The sequence below is a fragment of the Oncorhynchus masou genome, chromosome 28 (assembly GCF_036934945.1).
Source record: "Oncorhynchus masou masou isolate Uvic2021 chromosome 28, UVic_Omas_1.1, whole genome shotgun sequence".
Classification (NCBI taxonomy): Eukaryota; Metazoa; Chordata; class Actinopteri; order Salmoniformes; family Salmonidae; genus Oncorhynchus; species Oncorhynchus masou.
In genome coordinates, this window is record NC_088239.1 from 62,115,986 (window position 1) to 62,132,181 (window position 16,196).

The 16,196-nt window shown below is 43.2% G+C and overlaps 1 protein-coding gene across 1 annotated transcript; it reads left to right on the forward strand.

The window, feature by feature from the left end:
* Nucleotides 1-511: 511 nt before the first annotated feature.
* LOC135518030 (adenosine receptor A2b-like) lies at nucleotides 512-15,373 on the forward strand. The gene is made up of 2 exons (XM_064942858.1): nucleotides 512-932; nucleotides 13,658-15,373. Exons 1-2 carry the CDS (start codon nucleotides 601-603, stop codon nucleotides 14,685-14,687), a joined length of 1,362 nt encoding a protein of 453 aa, XP_064798930.1. The 5' UTR covers nucleotides 512-600; the 3' UTR covers nucleotides 14,688-15,373.
* The last annotated feature ends 823 nt before the right edge of the window (nucleotides 15,374-16,196 follow it).

Below are 16,196 nucleotides of genomic sequence, written 5' to 3' on the forward strand. Positions count from 1 at the left end.
CAGAGCTGCTGGCTTTGGGAGACAAATTGCTTTTGTGACCTGGTGTGTGTGTGCTGGTTGACCTGCAGCCTGTTTGTACAAGGACTAGTAATGAGATTGTTCTCTCACTCTCTCTCAATTCAATTCAAGGGACTTTATTGGCATGGGAAACATATGTTAATAGATAATAAACAAAAGTGAAATAAACAATCAGAAATTAACAGTAAACATGACTCTCTCTTTCTCACTGCAGGATACTGATCTTCATGTGACAGTTGGTTGGCAACGGTTGGCAACAGCCCCTCCCAGTGTGTAGTGTCCAGCCCCTGAGGTTAGCAACAGAGAACACGATTGGACAGAAGGATTGGAAGAAGGAGAGAACCAAACAACCTTCTGTAGCGTGACAATAGAGTAGAGTAAACCTCGGCACCATTTCTGGGCAAAGGCTATAGAAACAGGAAGCTATTACTGGTGGTTGGGCCTGCTAATCATCAAACGGACGGTTCCTGGTGGAGGCCCAGAATCTGCACGTGTAGTGATGTGTGCAGAGAGGAAGAGGCCCCTTACCTGCTACCTGACTCAGACTCTGGCTGTGACCTTCAACTTGCCCCCGTCCCCACCATGTTGAACAATGCCTCCCTGGTCTACATCGTCCTGGAGCTGGTGATCGCTTGCCTGGCCGTGACTGGTAATGTGCTGGTCTGCTGGGCCGTGTGCCTCAACAGCACCCTGCAGAGCATTACCAACTACTTTGTGGTGTCCCTGGCAGTGGCAGACATTGCTGTGGGCTTGCTGGCCATCCCCTTCGCCATCACTATCAGCACAGGCTTCTGCGCCAACTTCCATGGCTGCCTGTTCATTGCCTGCTTCGTGCTGGTGCTCACTCAGAGCTCCATCTTCAGCCTGCTGGCCATCGCTGTGGACCGCTACATTGCCATCAAGAGACCTCTCAGGTGATGACCTTAGCAGGGGAGGAGAGGGAAGGGACTGGGGGTGTTGGCTGGGGACAGGGCTGAGCATGGTGGTGACACTCTGCTCCTCGTCTAACTATCAAATATAGGATACCAACTATCAAACATAAACAGGTATCATCTATGCTTGATATGTTGTTTTATTCACAGAACATCAAAGGCAGGTCCTCTGGCCCGTTAGATCTTGGCTGTGATATAAGTGATGTGCACAGCACAATGCATTTGTGTATGAAAACACATTGAATTATAGCAGGGTTATTCTATTAGGGCTAATCTCCCCACCGTAGGGCAGACAGAGATAAATGTCTCCACAGGCTTCATTGGGTTAGCGTTTGTGTGCTGTTGGAAGGATTAAAAGGACTAAAGGCTTTGATCACTATCAGCCTATCAACTCTACTTCTGTCATTATTTTCCCCAAAGGATATAAGAAAATAGTTTAATTTCCTTACAATTAGAGGTACATTTATAGTCCTTTCGTCCTGCCTTTAATGACAAAATAGAGATTGTTTATAGATAACAATAATTTGTCTGTGAGGAATGAACAATATTTGCGTGGTTGTCAAGTAGGGTTAAATTAGTTGATAATCTTTACAATTTGTTATGTCTACATTTATTTTTTTAATGTGTTGTTTGTTGAATGTCCCAAGTACCTCATCTATTCTATACTGTGACTATAGCAGAAGGGAACGGTGAAATTCTCCACTGTGCCGATAGCATGTTTTTCAGGTGGCCTGACTGGGTAAAATGCTTCAGGATGGTGGTCACATATTTTATCAATATTAGATTATGCTTACCCAGACACACTCGTCTAAATTGATGTGCCATACGAAATAAATGTAATAACCAACAACCAGCCACATCTAGCTAAGTGGATGGGACACTATTGTCTAGACATGTACACATGAACATGAAATACAATTGATGGCTGTAAGCACCCCCAGACACACCTGGCAAACATGATGGGTCATGTAATTATGTGGAGTCTTTTTATTAGACATGTAGCAGGATATTGAACCATTATCCTAACGCATATATTCCCAAGCTAGGGGTACACATAATGCCATCGTGGGTACGCCAAGTAAAAATGTCTTTCACATTTTCAAACAGTCCATTTATATTTTCCAACGGGCTATACATTTGGGTGAGTTTTTTTTACTCGCCTGGGTAGCCTCGTTTCTATCATGACACAAGGCAAGACCCAAATGCAGACACAGGAAGCAGATGGTTGGAGTCTTACAATATTTGTTAATCCAAAAGGAGTAGGCAAGAGAATGGTCTTGGACAGGCAAAAGGTCAAAACCAGATCAGAGTCCAGGAGGTACAGCGTGGCAGACAGGCTCATGGTGAAGATAGGCAGAATGGTCAGGCAGATGGGTACAAAGTCCAGAAACAGGCAAGGGTCAAAACCGGGAGGACTAGAAAAAAGGAGAAATGCAAAAAGCAGTAGAACGGGGAAAACTCTGCTTGACTTGGAAACATAGAAGACAAACTGGCACAGAGAGACAGGAAACACAGGGATAGATACACTGGGGAAAACAAGAGACACTTAGAGGGGGTGGAGACAATAAGGAGGACAGTTGAAACAGATCAGGGCATGAAAGTTTCACTGACAAAAATAAAATCAAACCATCTAGTGTTCAGCGAAATAACAACACAATGTCAAATACAGGTAGCCTAGTCAAATAATTAACATCCAATCACATTAACCTTTACTCTCTCGTGGGAATTCCATTAACGGTCTGTAAGTAGCCAAATATAGCTGCTGCTCATTCCGATTGCTCGAAAATTGATAAATGGTTAAAGAAAAGTAAGGCCCACATCCATAGAGACAACTCTACTGGTAGTTCTGCTACTACACCTGCACCTGTTGACGACACAAGTTGTTCTGCTTCCACGAGAAAATCCAATGCTAGCATCAGTAATTCTACATTTGTTGTTAGCCCAGCTAGCATGAACACTGATAGTTGTGAATCTGATGCAGTCAAAGAGCTACTGCCCCCTTACCCAGGAAAGCAGGGCATTGGACCATCGAAGAGACGCAAATATGATGAGAACTACATTGATTTGGGGTTAACTTATATTGGGAGTAGTGTCTTTCCTCAGTCACAGTGTGTTACATGTGCAAAAGTACTATCTCACAACTCAATGAAACCTTCACTCTTGCGTAGACATTTTGAAATAAAAAACATGGAAAGTTTTTGGAGCGAGAATTAAGACGACTTTCGAGTAGTAAGACATGTATAAAAGCAACAGATACCATTAATAAGAAGGGACGAGTAGCATCTTATATGGTGAGCTACCAAGTGGCTAGGACAGGCAAGCCCCATACTATTGTGGATGACTTAATAATTCCTGCTGCCGTGAATATGGCTGGGAGAATACTGGGGGAAAAGGCAAAAAAAACTATACAGACAATGCCTTCATCAAACAGCACAGTTTTATGATGCATCAGTGACATGGCAGGAGATGTTTGGAAACAATTACTGCTTCGCATACAAGCCAGTGAATTCTATGCGTTACAGCTGGATGAGTCAACAGACGTGGCGGGCCTGGCACAGCTCCTGGTATATGTCCGTTACGTTTATGGGAGGTCAATTAAGGAAGACATCCTCTTCTGCAAAAAAAATGGAAACCAGGACAAAAGGAGAGGATCTTTTTAAAGTACTGGACAACTTTGTGACATCAATTGGACTTTGGTGGTCAAGATTGTATCTGTACTGATGGCACAAAAGCCATGACAGGGAGACATAGTGGAGTGAGAATGCACATGTAAGCAGTTGCTCCTGACACCACTTGGGTACACTGCAGCATCCACCGAAAGGCTCTTGCAGCCAATGGAATGCCTGACAGCTTGAAAGTCATTTTGGACACTACAGTGAAAATGGTTAGCTTTGTTAATGCAAGGCCCCTGAACTCTTGTGTATTTTTTGCACTATGCAATGATATGGGCAGTGACCATGTAATGCTTTTACAACACACAGAAGTGCGTTGGTTATCAAGGGGCAAAGTATTGACACGTTTTTTTTTAAATTGACGAGCTTAATGATTTCTTTACTGACTTGTCTGACCACTTGCATGATGACGAGTTTCTCACACGACTGGACTATCTGGGTGATTCTTTTTCTCGCCTGAATGGTCTGAATCTAGGATTACAGGAACATTCCGCATGTAACGGTTTTCTTTAGTTGAAGGAGAGGCGGACCAAAACGCAGCGTGCTGGTTATTCATGGTTCTTTAATATAGACACTATACATGAATAAACTAACAAAACAAGAAATGTGAAAAAACCAAAACAGCCCTATCTGGTGCAAACACAGAGACAGGAACAATCACCCACAAACACAGTGAAACCCAGGCTACCGAAGTATGATTCTCAATCAGAGACAACTAATGACACCTGCCTCTGATTGAGAACCATACTAGGCCGAAACATAGAAATACCCAAATCATAGAAAAACAAACATAGACTGCCCACCCCAACTCACACCCTGACCATACTAAATAATGACAAAACAAAGGAAATAAAGGTCAGAATGTGACACCGCATCTATATTCAATGTGCGGGGACAAAATTGAGGCTATGATTAAGAAGTTGGAGCTCTTCTCTGTCTGCATTAACAAGGACAACACACAGGTCTTTCCATCATTGTATGATTTCTTGTGTGCAAATGAACTCAAGCTTACGGAAATTGTCAAATGTGATATATTGAAGCACCTGAGTGAGTTGGGTGCACAATTACACAGGTACTTTCCCCAAACGGATGACACAAACAACTGGATTTGTTATCCCTTTCATGCCCTGCCTCCAGTCCACTTACCGATATCTGAACAAGAGAGCCTCATCGAAATTGCAACAAGCGGTTCTGTGAAAATTTAATTTAATCAGAAACCCCTGCCAGATTTCTGTATTGGGCTGCGCTCAGAGTATCCTGCCTTGGAAAATCGCGCTGTTAAGACACTGATGCCATTTGCAACCATGTACCTATGTGAGAGGGGATTCTCGGCCCTCACTGAAAACTAAATACAGGCACAGACTGTGTGTGGAAAATGATTTAAGACTGAGACTCTCTCCAATACAACCCAACATTGCAGAGTTATGAGCATCATTTCAAGCACACCCTTCTCATTAACCTGTGGTGAGTTATTCACAATTTTATAAAATAAGGTTTTATATGTAAGATGGTTAAATAACGAGCAAAATTATTGATTATTATTATATTATTACTTGTGCCCTGGTCCTATAAGAGCTCTTTGTCCCTTCCCACGAGCCAGGTTGTGACAAAAACACACTCATTCTTATGTTTAATAAATGTATCGTATAGTGTGTATGTGGCAGGCTTACAATGATGGCAAAAAACAACATTTGAAAGTGCGCTGACCTTGGTGCTAGAGGGGGTATGTAGCTGGAGGTTGAATATTTGAAGGGGTACGGGACAATAAAAAGTTTGGGAACCACTGTCCTAACGCATATAGTACAAATGGATTGTCTTAGCTAGCCACAATGCATGAAATGCTGTAGTATGAATCTGCAGCTAGCTAAAGCTAACCAACTACACTATATTTGCAAAAGTAGGTGTACACCCCTTCAAATAAGTTGATTCGGCTATTTCAGCCACCCGTTGCTAACAGGTGTATATAATCGAGCACACAGCCATGAAAGTGGAATTTCCTTACTGAAGAGCTCAGTGACTTTTAACGTGGCACCATCATTTGATGCCACCTTTCCAACAAGTCAGTTCATCACATTTCTGCCCTGCTAGAGCTGAGTATTGTTAATTCTGACCATTCACCATTAGTGCTTGAGCTAGAGTTTCCCCAGCAACCTCCTATGTGTTATCAATGGCCTCTTAACCCCATTTTACTCTCAGATAAGGAGTTTGTCAATTACATTTCTTCTGAAATCACCTTATTCCTAGAAATTAATTCAACGTCAAGTATGTCCTGCTCTACCATATTGGAGTCTCTCAAAGCATACCTAGGTGGACAAATTATTTCTCATACCGCCAATAAAAACAAAGCCCGCTCTCAGCGGCTTCGAGACCTGAGCAAAGCCATAGCTACATTGGATGACAAGTATGCTATAGATCCTTCCTCTGATCTACATAAAGAACGCCAGCTACTCCAATCTGAATTTGATGAGGTTTCTACCAGACAAGCTGAACAATTACTCTTACGAGCGCGATACAGAGATGAACAAGGCGACAAGGCCAGTAAAACTCCTTGCACATCAGATCCATAAATCTAAGGCCTCATGTTTAATCCCACAAATAAGGACCCTGTCTGGTGCTACCACAGTTATACATAAAGAGATCAATGATCCTTTCTAACAATTTTACTCTGCGCTAGACACCTCTGAATCTCCTCAAGACCCTTTGCTGACTGATTCATTCCTTAATGGTCTGAATATGCCTTAAATTGATACAGACTCCCATGACTGTTTAGAAGAAGAATTTACACCTGAGGAGATTGCAACAGCAGCGTCCGCAATGAAAAGTGGTAAATCACCGGGTCCGAAAGGTTTTCCAACCTAATTTTACAGGACGTTTTCCGGTCTGATTTGCCCATTCCTGTCTCGATTATTTGCAGAGTGCCTTAATACATCAAAGATTCGTCTTTATTAGGCTTCAATTTCATTACCATTAAAGAAAAACAAAGACCCCTAGAGTGGAATCCTAGCCAGGCTCTTAGCCATCCGTATGGAAGGCTCGCTACACCAACTAATACACTCTGACCAGACTGAGTTATGAGAAATAGGCATTCGTTTTTCAATATTAGACACCTTATGAATATACTGTACTTCCCAGCGTTGGGGGACCCGGAGGTGGTGGTCTCGCTCGATGTGGAAAAAGCTTTTGACCGCGTTGAGTGGGACTAGCTTACAAATGCCCTTTATAGATTTGGCTTTGGCCCCAAATTCATTGCATGGATAAAGATTATTTAATTTTCTCCCATGGCTTCGGTACAGACTAACAACTTGTCCTCTGACTATTTCCCCTTGCACCGTGGATCCAGACAGGGTTGTCCACTCTCCCCCTTGTTGTTTGTTTTGGCAATCAAGCCCCTCGCTGTTACACTGCGCTCTAATGATGCCATTCAAGGTATAATCAGGGCGGGCTTAGAGCAGGAAGTCTCACTATATGCTGACGACCTCTTTTCGTTTATCTCCAACCCTGATTCCACATTACCACATGCCTTATCTATTCTTAAAAATGTTGGATCAATCTCAGGGTACAAGCTGAATCTAGGCAAGAGAGCTTTTTGCTGTAAATAATTCTGCTTTAAAGTGCTCTTTTACAAGCTTTCAGTTTAGGATTGTTCTGGATCAATTCACCTACTTGGGAGTTAAAGTGACAAGGAAATATTCACATTTGTATAAGGAAAACATTGTTGCTCTAGCAGACCGTTTGAACCAATCATTTACTTTTTGGAAGTCTCTACCTATTTCTCTTATTGGAAAGATTAATGCCATTAAAATGAATGTGTTGCCCAAATATTTCAATGTTAACCAATTTTTATTCCAAAATCTTTTTTAATTCACTGGATCAAACATTCATGTATTTTATTTGGGATGCCAATGTACCGCGGATTGGTAGATAACATTTACAGAAGCCTAAGGCATTGGGTGGTTTAGCTCTACCAAATTTCAGAGCCCTTTTGTACTGGCTGCAGACTGATCCTACTGGCCCAAGACCCCTCTGGGTCCAGATGGAGTCTGAATCGTGTAAACCTGCTGCACTATCTTCTGTGTTGTGCTTGTCTCTCCCAGTGTCCCTAGGCAAAAGGTGTGTCAACCCAATTGTAAAGCAGTCTCTTCAAATTTGGAATCAGCTCCATTCAGCCTTTAGCCTCCGGGGTGTTTCTCTATCAGGCCCTCCGGGGTGTTTCTCTATCAATCAGAACATTTTATTTCATCCATCTTTAAATGATGGGGCTTTTGGTATTTGACACTCACTGGGCCTCTCCTCACTATCCCAATTATTATTTGATGATACATTTGTCTCTTTTGCTCAACTACAGGAAAAGTTCAACTTCCCCCAATCCCACTTCTTCTCCTATCTCTAGACTAGGAACTTTGTCAGAGCTAACACACCTGAATTTCCCTATAGGCCTGCGAATACAGCTATAGAGAGCATCTTTGAGCTAAACAAGCTTCCTAGGGGTACAATTTCAGCTGTACACCACCGTTCAAAAGTTTGGGGTCACTTAGAAATGTCCTTGGTTTTTAAAGAAAATAAAAAAACGTGTCCATTAAAATAACATCAAATTGATAAGAAATACAGTGTAGACATTGTTAATGTGGTAAATGAATATTGTAGCTGGAAATGGCAGATTTTTTATGGAATAGGCGTACAGAGGCCCATTATCAGCAACCATCACTCCTGTGTTCCAATGGCAGGTTGTGTTAGCTAATCCAATTCTATCATTTTAGAAGGCTAATTGATCATTAGAAAACCCTTTTGCAATTATGTTAGCACAGCTGAAAACTGAGATTAATGCCTCAGGAGGCTGAAGAAATTTGGCTTGTCACCAAAAGCACTCACAAACTTCTACAGATGCACAATCGAGAGCATCCTGGCGGGCTGTATCACCGCCTGGTACGGCAACTGCTCCGCCCACAACCGTAAGGCTCTCCAGAGGGTAGTGAGGTCTGCACAATGCATCATCGGGGGCAAACTACCTGCCCTCCAGGACACCTACACCACCCGATGTCACAGGAAGGCCATTAAGATCATCAAGGACAACAACCACCCGAGCCACTGCCTGTTCACCCCGCTATCATCCAGAAGGCGAGGTCAGTACAGGTGCATCAAAGCTGGGACCGAGAGACTGAAAAACAGCTTCTATCTCAAGACCATCAGACTGTTAAACAGCCACCACTAACATTGAGTGGCTGCTGCCAACACACTGACTCAACTCCAGCCACTTTAACAATGGGAATTGATGGGAATTGATGTAAATTATATCACTAGCCACTTTAAACAATGCTACTTAATATAATGTTTACATACCCTACATTATTAATGTCATATGTATACGTATATACTGTACTCTATATCATCTACTGCATCTTTATGTAATACATGTATCACTAGCCACTTTAAACTATGCCACTTTGTTTACATACTCATCTCATATGTATATACTGTCCTAGATACCATCTACTGCATCTTGCCTATGCCTCTCTGTACCATCACTCATTCATATATCTTTATGTACATATTCTTTATCCCTTTACACTTGTGTGTATAAGGTAGTAGTTTTGGAATTGTTAGTTAGATTACTTGTTGGTTATTACTGCATTGTAAGAAACTAGAAGCACAAGCATTTCGCTACACTCGCATTAACATCTGCTAACCATGTGTATGTGAAAAATAAGATTTGATTTTGATTTGATTTGAGGTACTAAACGATATCATAACCGCCATCGATAAAAGACAGTACTGTGCAGCCGTCTTCATCAACCTGGCCAAGGTTTTCGACTCTGTCAGTCACCGTATTCTTATCGGCAGACTCAACAGCCTTGGTTTCTCAAATGACTGCCTCGCCTGGTTCACCAACTACTTCGCAGACAGAGTTCAGTGTGTCAAATCGGAGGGACTGTTGTCCGGTCCTCTGGCAGTCTCTATGGGGGTACCACAGGGTTCAATTCTTGGATGGATTATTTTCTCTGTATATATCAATGATGTCGCTCTTGCTGCGGGTGATTTCCTGATCCACCTCTACGTAGACGACACTATTCTGTATACATCTGGCCCTTCTTTGGACACTGTGTTATTAAGTAACCTCCGGGCTTCAATGCCATACAACACGCCTTCTGTGGCCTCCAACTGCTCTTAAACACTAGTAAAACCAAATGCATGCTTTTCAACCGTTCGTTGCCCGCACCCGCTCGCCCGACTAGCATCACTACCCTGGACGGTTCTGACCTAGAATATGTGGACATCTACAAATACCTAGGTGTCTGGCTAAGCTATAAACTCTCCTTCCAGACTTGTCATGTCTTGTTATGTCTGTTCCTGTCCTTTCTCTTCACTCTGTCTCTCTCTGCTGGTCTTTTTAGGTTACCTTCTCTGTCTCTCATTCTTCAGCTGTTCTACATCTCCCCTAACTAGCTCATTCACTCTTTCCCACCTGTTCTCTCTTCCCCCTCTGATTAGGTCTCTATTTCTCTCTCTGTTCCTGCTACTTTCAGTGTCTGATTCTTGTTTGTGTTTTTCATGCCAGAAGCAAGCTGTCGTCTCGTTTGCTTCCACCTTGTCCTATCCTGTCGGAGTCTGCCTGGCAGGTGCATCCTGCATTATACTAACGTTCTTTTTGTTCCATTGACAACGTTGGAAGAGGATTTATTGCCATTCCTGTTTTTTCATTAAAGAACTCTGTTTTCTGTTAAAACCGCTTTTGGGTCTTCACTCAAGTACATAACAAGACTCATATTTAACATCTCCAATCCAAAATCAAATCTAGAATCGGCTTTCTTTTTTCGCAACAAAGCCTCCTTCACTCACGCCGCCAAACTTACCCTAGTAAAAATGACTATCCTACCGATCCTCGACTTTGACGATGTAATTTACAAAATAACTTCCAATACTCTACTCAGAAAACTGGATGCAGTCTATCACAGTGCCATCCGTTTTGTTACCAAAGCCCCTTATACCACCCACCACTGCGACCTGTATGCTCTAGTCGGCTGGCCCATGCTACATATTTGTCGCAAGACCCACTGGCTCCAGGTCATCTATAAGTCTATGCTAGGTAAAGGTCCGCCTTAACTTAGCATGCGCTCCAGCAGGTATATCTCACTGGTCATCCCCAATGACAAAACCTATTTTGCCCACCTTTCCTTCCAGTTCTCTGCTGTCAGTGACTGGAACGAGTTGCAAAAATTACTGAAGCTGGAGACTTATATTTCCCTCACTAACTTTAAACATCAGCTATCTGAGCAGCAAGCTGATCGCTGCAGCTGTACATAGTCCATCTGTAAATAGCCCACCCAATCTACCTACCTCATCCCCATATTGTTTTTATTTACTTTTCTGCTCTTTTACACACCAGTATCTCTACATGCACATCATCTGCTCATGTATTATTCCAGTGTTAATCTGCTAAATTGTAATTATTTCGTTACTATGGCATATTTATTGCCTACCTCCTCACGCAATTTGCACACACTGTATATAGACTTTATTTTTTCTATTGTGTTATTGACTGTATGCTTGTTTATTCCATGTGTACCTCTGTGTTCTTGCATAATCAATGCTTGGAGTTTGTCAGAATTTGGGGGTTTTTGTTTTTCCACCAGCCTCTTTAGGATTGACCACAAGTTCTCAATGGGATTAAGGTCTGGGGAGTTTCCTGGCCATGGACCCAAATATCGATGTATCAAATATCACTTTTGCCTTATGGCAAGGTTGACCATCATGATAGAAAGGCATTGTTCATCACCAAACTGTTCCTGGATGGTTGGGAGAAGTTGCTATCGGGGGATGTGTTGGTACCATTCTTTATTCATGGCTGTGTTCTTATGCAAAATTGTGAGTGAGCCCACTCCATTGGCTGACACAACCCACACATGAATGGTCTCAGGATGCTTTACTGTTGTGGCATGACACAGGACTGATGGTAGCGCTCACCTTGTCTTCTCCGGACAAGCTTTTATCCGGATGCCCCAAACAATCGGAAAGGGTCTATTCATCAGAGAAAATTACTTACCCCAGTCCTCAGCAGTCCAATCCCTGTACTTTTTGCAGAATATCAGTCTGTCCCTAATGTTTTTCCTGGAGAGAAGTGGCTTCTTTGCTGCCCTTCTTGACACCAGGCCATCCTCCAAAAGTCTTCGCTTCACTGTGCGTGCAGATGCACTCACACCTGCCTGCTGCCATTCCTGAGCAAGCTCTGTACTGGTGGTGCCCTGATCCCGCAGCTGAATCAAGTTTAGGAGACGGTCCTGGCGCTTGCTGGACTTTCTTGGGCGACCTGAAGCCTTCTTCACAACAATTGAACCACTCTCCTTGAAGTTCTTTATGATCCAATAAATGGTTGATTTAGGTGCAATCTTACTGGCAGCAATATCCTTGTCTGTGAAGCCCTTTTTGTGTAAAGCAATGATGACGGCACGTGTTTCCTTGCAGCTAACCATGGTTGACAGAGGAAGAACAACGATTCCAAGCCCCACCCTCCTTTTGAAACTTCCAGTCTGTTATTTGAACTCAATCAGCATGACGGAGTGATCTCCAGCCTTGTCCTCGTCAACACTCACACCTGCGTTAACGAGAGAATCTCTGACATGATGTCAGCTGGTCCTATTGTGGCAGGGTTGAAATGCAGGAAATAATTTTTGGGGGGGATTCAGTTAATTTGCATGGCAAAGAGGGATGTTGCAATTAATTGCAATTCATCTGATCACTCTTCATAACATTCTGGAGTATATGCAAATTGCCATCCATCAAACTGAGGCAGCAGACTTTGTGAAAATTAATATTTGTGTCATTCTCAAAACTTTTGGCTACGACTGTATGTTAATGGGTATTTCCTGCAGACTACAACCAAACTAGTCAACCCAAATACTTGGCAACAACAACCAAAATGTTCAACTTGCAAATCTCCCCTTTCTTAACGAGTGAAACTGGAGTGAAATAGGGTGCCTCATGGGAAATATTGTTCCTCATACTACAAGCGTGTGGGTAACAACTGCAATTTTGATTATTCCGGGGGAAGGCATTGCCTTCGTGTTAAAGTCATAGCAGGTTAGGGTTAGGGACCCAGCCTGTGTGTGTGTATGTATTTGCGTGGATATGAATGAGCTTTCATTACATCCTGAGCTCTAGAGCCACTCTGGTCCACAGAGGTCTCAGTCAAAGAGGCCTAAGCCCTCCTGGACCCCTCAACCCACCCCTTAACCACATACAACTGGGTCATGTGTCTGTGGCGCTGCCCTTTGAGATTTTACATTATGAACTCTGGTTTAGACATGGCCAATGGAAGAAAACAGACAGAAAGACCTGACAACAGCTTGATATTCTGTTCATTACAACTATTGGCCTTAAGACAGACTAATTTCCTTAATATTTGCTTTAATGCTGAGCGAATATTTGCCTTAAATTATTATAACTGTGGTGTATCACAATATTGAATGGTTTGTGATATTATTACATTAGATTTTGTTCTAGTTAAATAAAGGTTAAATAAATAAAAAAATATAGAAATCGGTTGATCTCTTTCTGCATATTACATAGAACACAGATTTTCATTTGTGTAATGTCTAGGGCACAAACAAAGGACAGCCAACAAGGGTTACAACAGAGGGTAGATAAGCTTTTGTGCATGTTCCTTAAATCACAGGAAATGCTTTCTTAAGTCCACATATAGTACATGAGCTGATATCCGCTGCTCTTTCTTCCAGTATGGCAGGGCTAGTCGATTCTGTCAAACATTGGACTCATTTCCCATATAGGTAAATACTGGTACATTCTCTGTATAAAGGCTGTTTACCCTCTGAAGCCTGTCCCATATATTCTGTAGAGCTCTCTGATCACAGGAAGCCATTGTTTTGGTCCAGGAAAGATGAACATGCTTTACTATTGAGTCTGTCTGGGAATGTCTGGGCTCGAAAAAAAGAGCTCTCTCATCCTGGGAACGTCAATGTTTGTCATGTAACAATATAAAGCACCTGTCTGAATTCCTCTCTTGTGTTTTCATGTGATCTTTAGGTATAACAGTCTTGTGACAGCCGGGAGGGCGAAGAGCATCATCGCAGTGTGCTGGGTTCTCTCTGTGGGCATCGGCCTCACGCCCATGCTGGGCTGGAACAGGGGTGTCAATGCCACCAACAGCAGCTCATGCCCCGAGGGCATGACAGAGTGCCTGTTTGAGGGTGTGGTAACCCTGCACTACATGGTCTACTTCAACTTCTTTGGCTGTGTGCTGGTGCCTCTGCTGGTCATGCTGGCCATCTATGCCCGCATCTTCATGGCGGCTCGGCGCCAACTGAGGCTGATGGACCTGAAGCTGGCTCACATGCACACCCACGGGACAAGTTCGTCGTCCACGTCTTCCCGCTCCACCCTGCAGAAGGAGGTCCACGCGGCCAAGTCTCTGGCCATTATCATGGGGCTGTTCGCCTTCTGCTGGCTGCCCCTGCATATCATCAACTGCTTCAACCTGTTCTGCCAGGACTGTGGGCGCCCACACATATGGGTGATGAACATTTCCATCATCCTGTCCCACGCCAACTCCGTAGTCAACCCCTTCATCTACGCATACCGCATCCGGGAGTTCCGCCACACCTTCCGCAGGATCCTGCGCCAGCACGTGCTGGGACACCAGGAGGGGAATGGGGGTGTCAGAGGGGTGGGCAGCAGCATTAGTGTCATGCGCACCACCACTCGCATCAACATGGTGGATGGATCATGTGGCACTATGGTGAACAGTTATGCCCAGGAGCCCAGCCCCAAACTCAGCCCCACTAGGACTCCCATAGGGGCCCATAGAGCTGAGAAAGAGGCTTCATCTACCCTCTGTCAGTGGTCGCCATCACGGTCAGACCCTGCACCAATCAGCTACATCCAAAATGGATACCACTGTGGGGATGCCCCACTGTCGCTTAGTGCGGTTCAAAGTGGGGTTGAGACTAAGAACCTTGGGGGAACAACAGAGGGGATGGAGGTGACAGTGGAAACATCTAATTTGTGCACGTCAGGCCTCTGTCCCCCTCTCAAACCAGCTCTAACCACTCAGTAGAACTCATTGAGGTGTCATGATATAGTTATCCCCGTGATGGACAAGTTACTGATACCCCAACGTACATCATCAACTACAAGGGGGAGAAGTGAGGGACCAAACTTAACCTGTTCATGTTAGCATGTTAGCATGTTCCCTACGCCTGTAAAAAATTGACCTAAATCTTGGAAATGCTTGCACTGAGAAGAAATAACATTTATTTCTTTAGGAGGGAGACTCCTTAGCCTGGAAAGGAAACAACAAACTGGTATTAAATTACTTCCAGCCATTAAACTGTTTTCTTTCTTCAAATGATTGTATTTGTTGATCACAAAGCTGTTATTTGTGGACATATTTTGTATACGTCACCTCTGAGGCTTTTTACAGTAGGCTAATATTCTTTCTAAATTTAAAGATTGATCACATTATAAATGAGTGGACTGGTCTAACCTGTTGTAAACTGACAGATTATGTTACAGACAGACCAAAACCATAATGACCCTAACGACTGTGCAACACTTTATGATACAATATCCAGTATTGCTGTTCAACCACTATGCAGTTAATGAAACTACTGTATGTCAGTGTGAAGCTTCTGAAATGTAATCTCTTCCTTTTGCAATGCAGTATTTCAATTCTGTCATATTCTGTTTTCAAAAGCTGGTCCCTTGTGTTTATTGTCAGATTATTAAAAGTCTTAAATAAGCTCTATTATCACTGTGTGTTGTTCTCCCCACCAGTGAGTCCTGGTGGGGAGAGAGTAACATACAGCAAATCACACATCACTAAGATGTGATGATGCTCTAGATGTCCAGTCATTTATATTGAAAGCTGTGATACTGCATCTGATTGGAGAGTAAATTCCAGCATCTTGTGATTGCACGCTCACTACACCGGCCAAACCCGGACGACGCTGGGCCAATTGTGCACCGCCCTATGGGACTCCCAATCACGGCCAGTTGTGCTACAGCCTGAATTCTAACCAGGGTGTTTGTAGTGATGCCTCGAGCACTGAGATGCAAATCAAATCAAAGTTTATTTGTTACATGCGCCGAATACAACAGGTTTAGTAGACCTTACGGTGAAATGCTTACTTACAGGCTCTAATTAATAGTGCAAAAAAGGAATTAGGTGAATAATAGGTAAGTAAAGAAATAAAACAACAGTAAAAAGACAGGCTATATACAGTAGCGAGGCTATGAAAGTAGCAGACACCGGTTAGTCAGGCTGATTGAGGTAGTATGTACATGTAGATATGGTTAAAGTGACTATGCATACATGATGAACAGAGAGTAGCAGTAGCGTAAAAGAGGGGTTGGTGGGTGGCGGGACACAATGCAGATAGCCCGGTTAGCCAATGTGCAGGAGCACCGGTTGGTCGGCCCAATTCAGGTAGTATGTACATGAATGTATAGTTAAAGTGACTATGCATATATGATAAACAGAGAGTAGCAGCAGCTCAAAAAGAGGGGTTGGGGGGGCACACAATGCAAATAGTCCAGGTAACCATTTGATTACCTGTTCATGAGT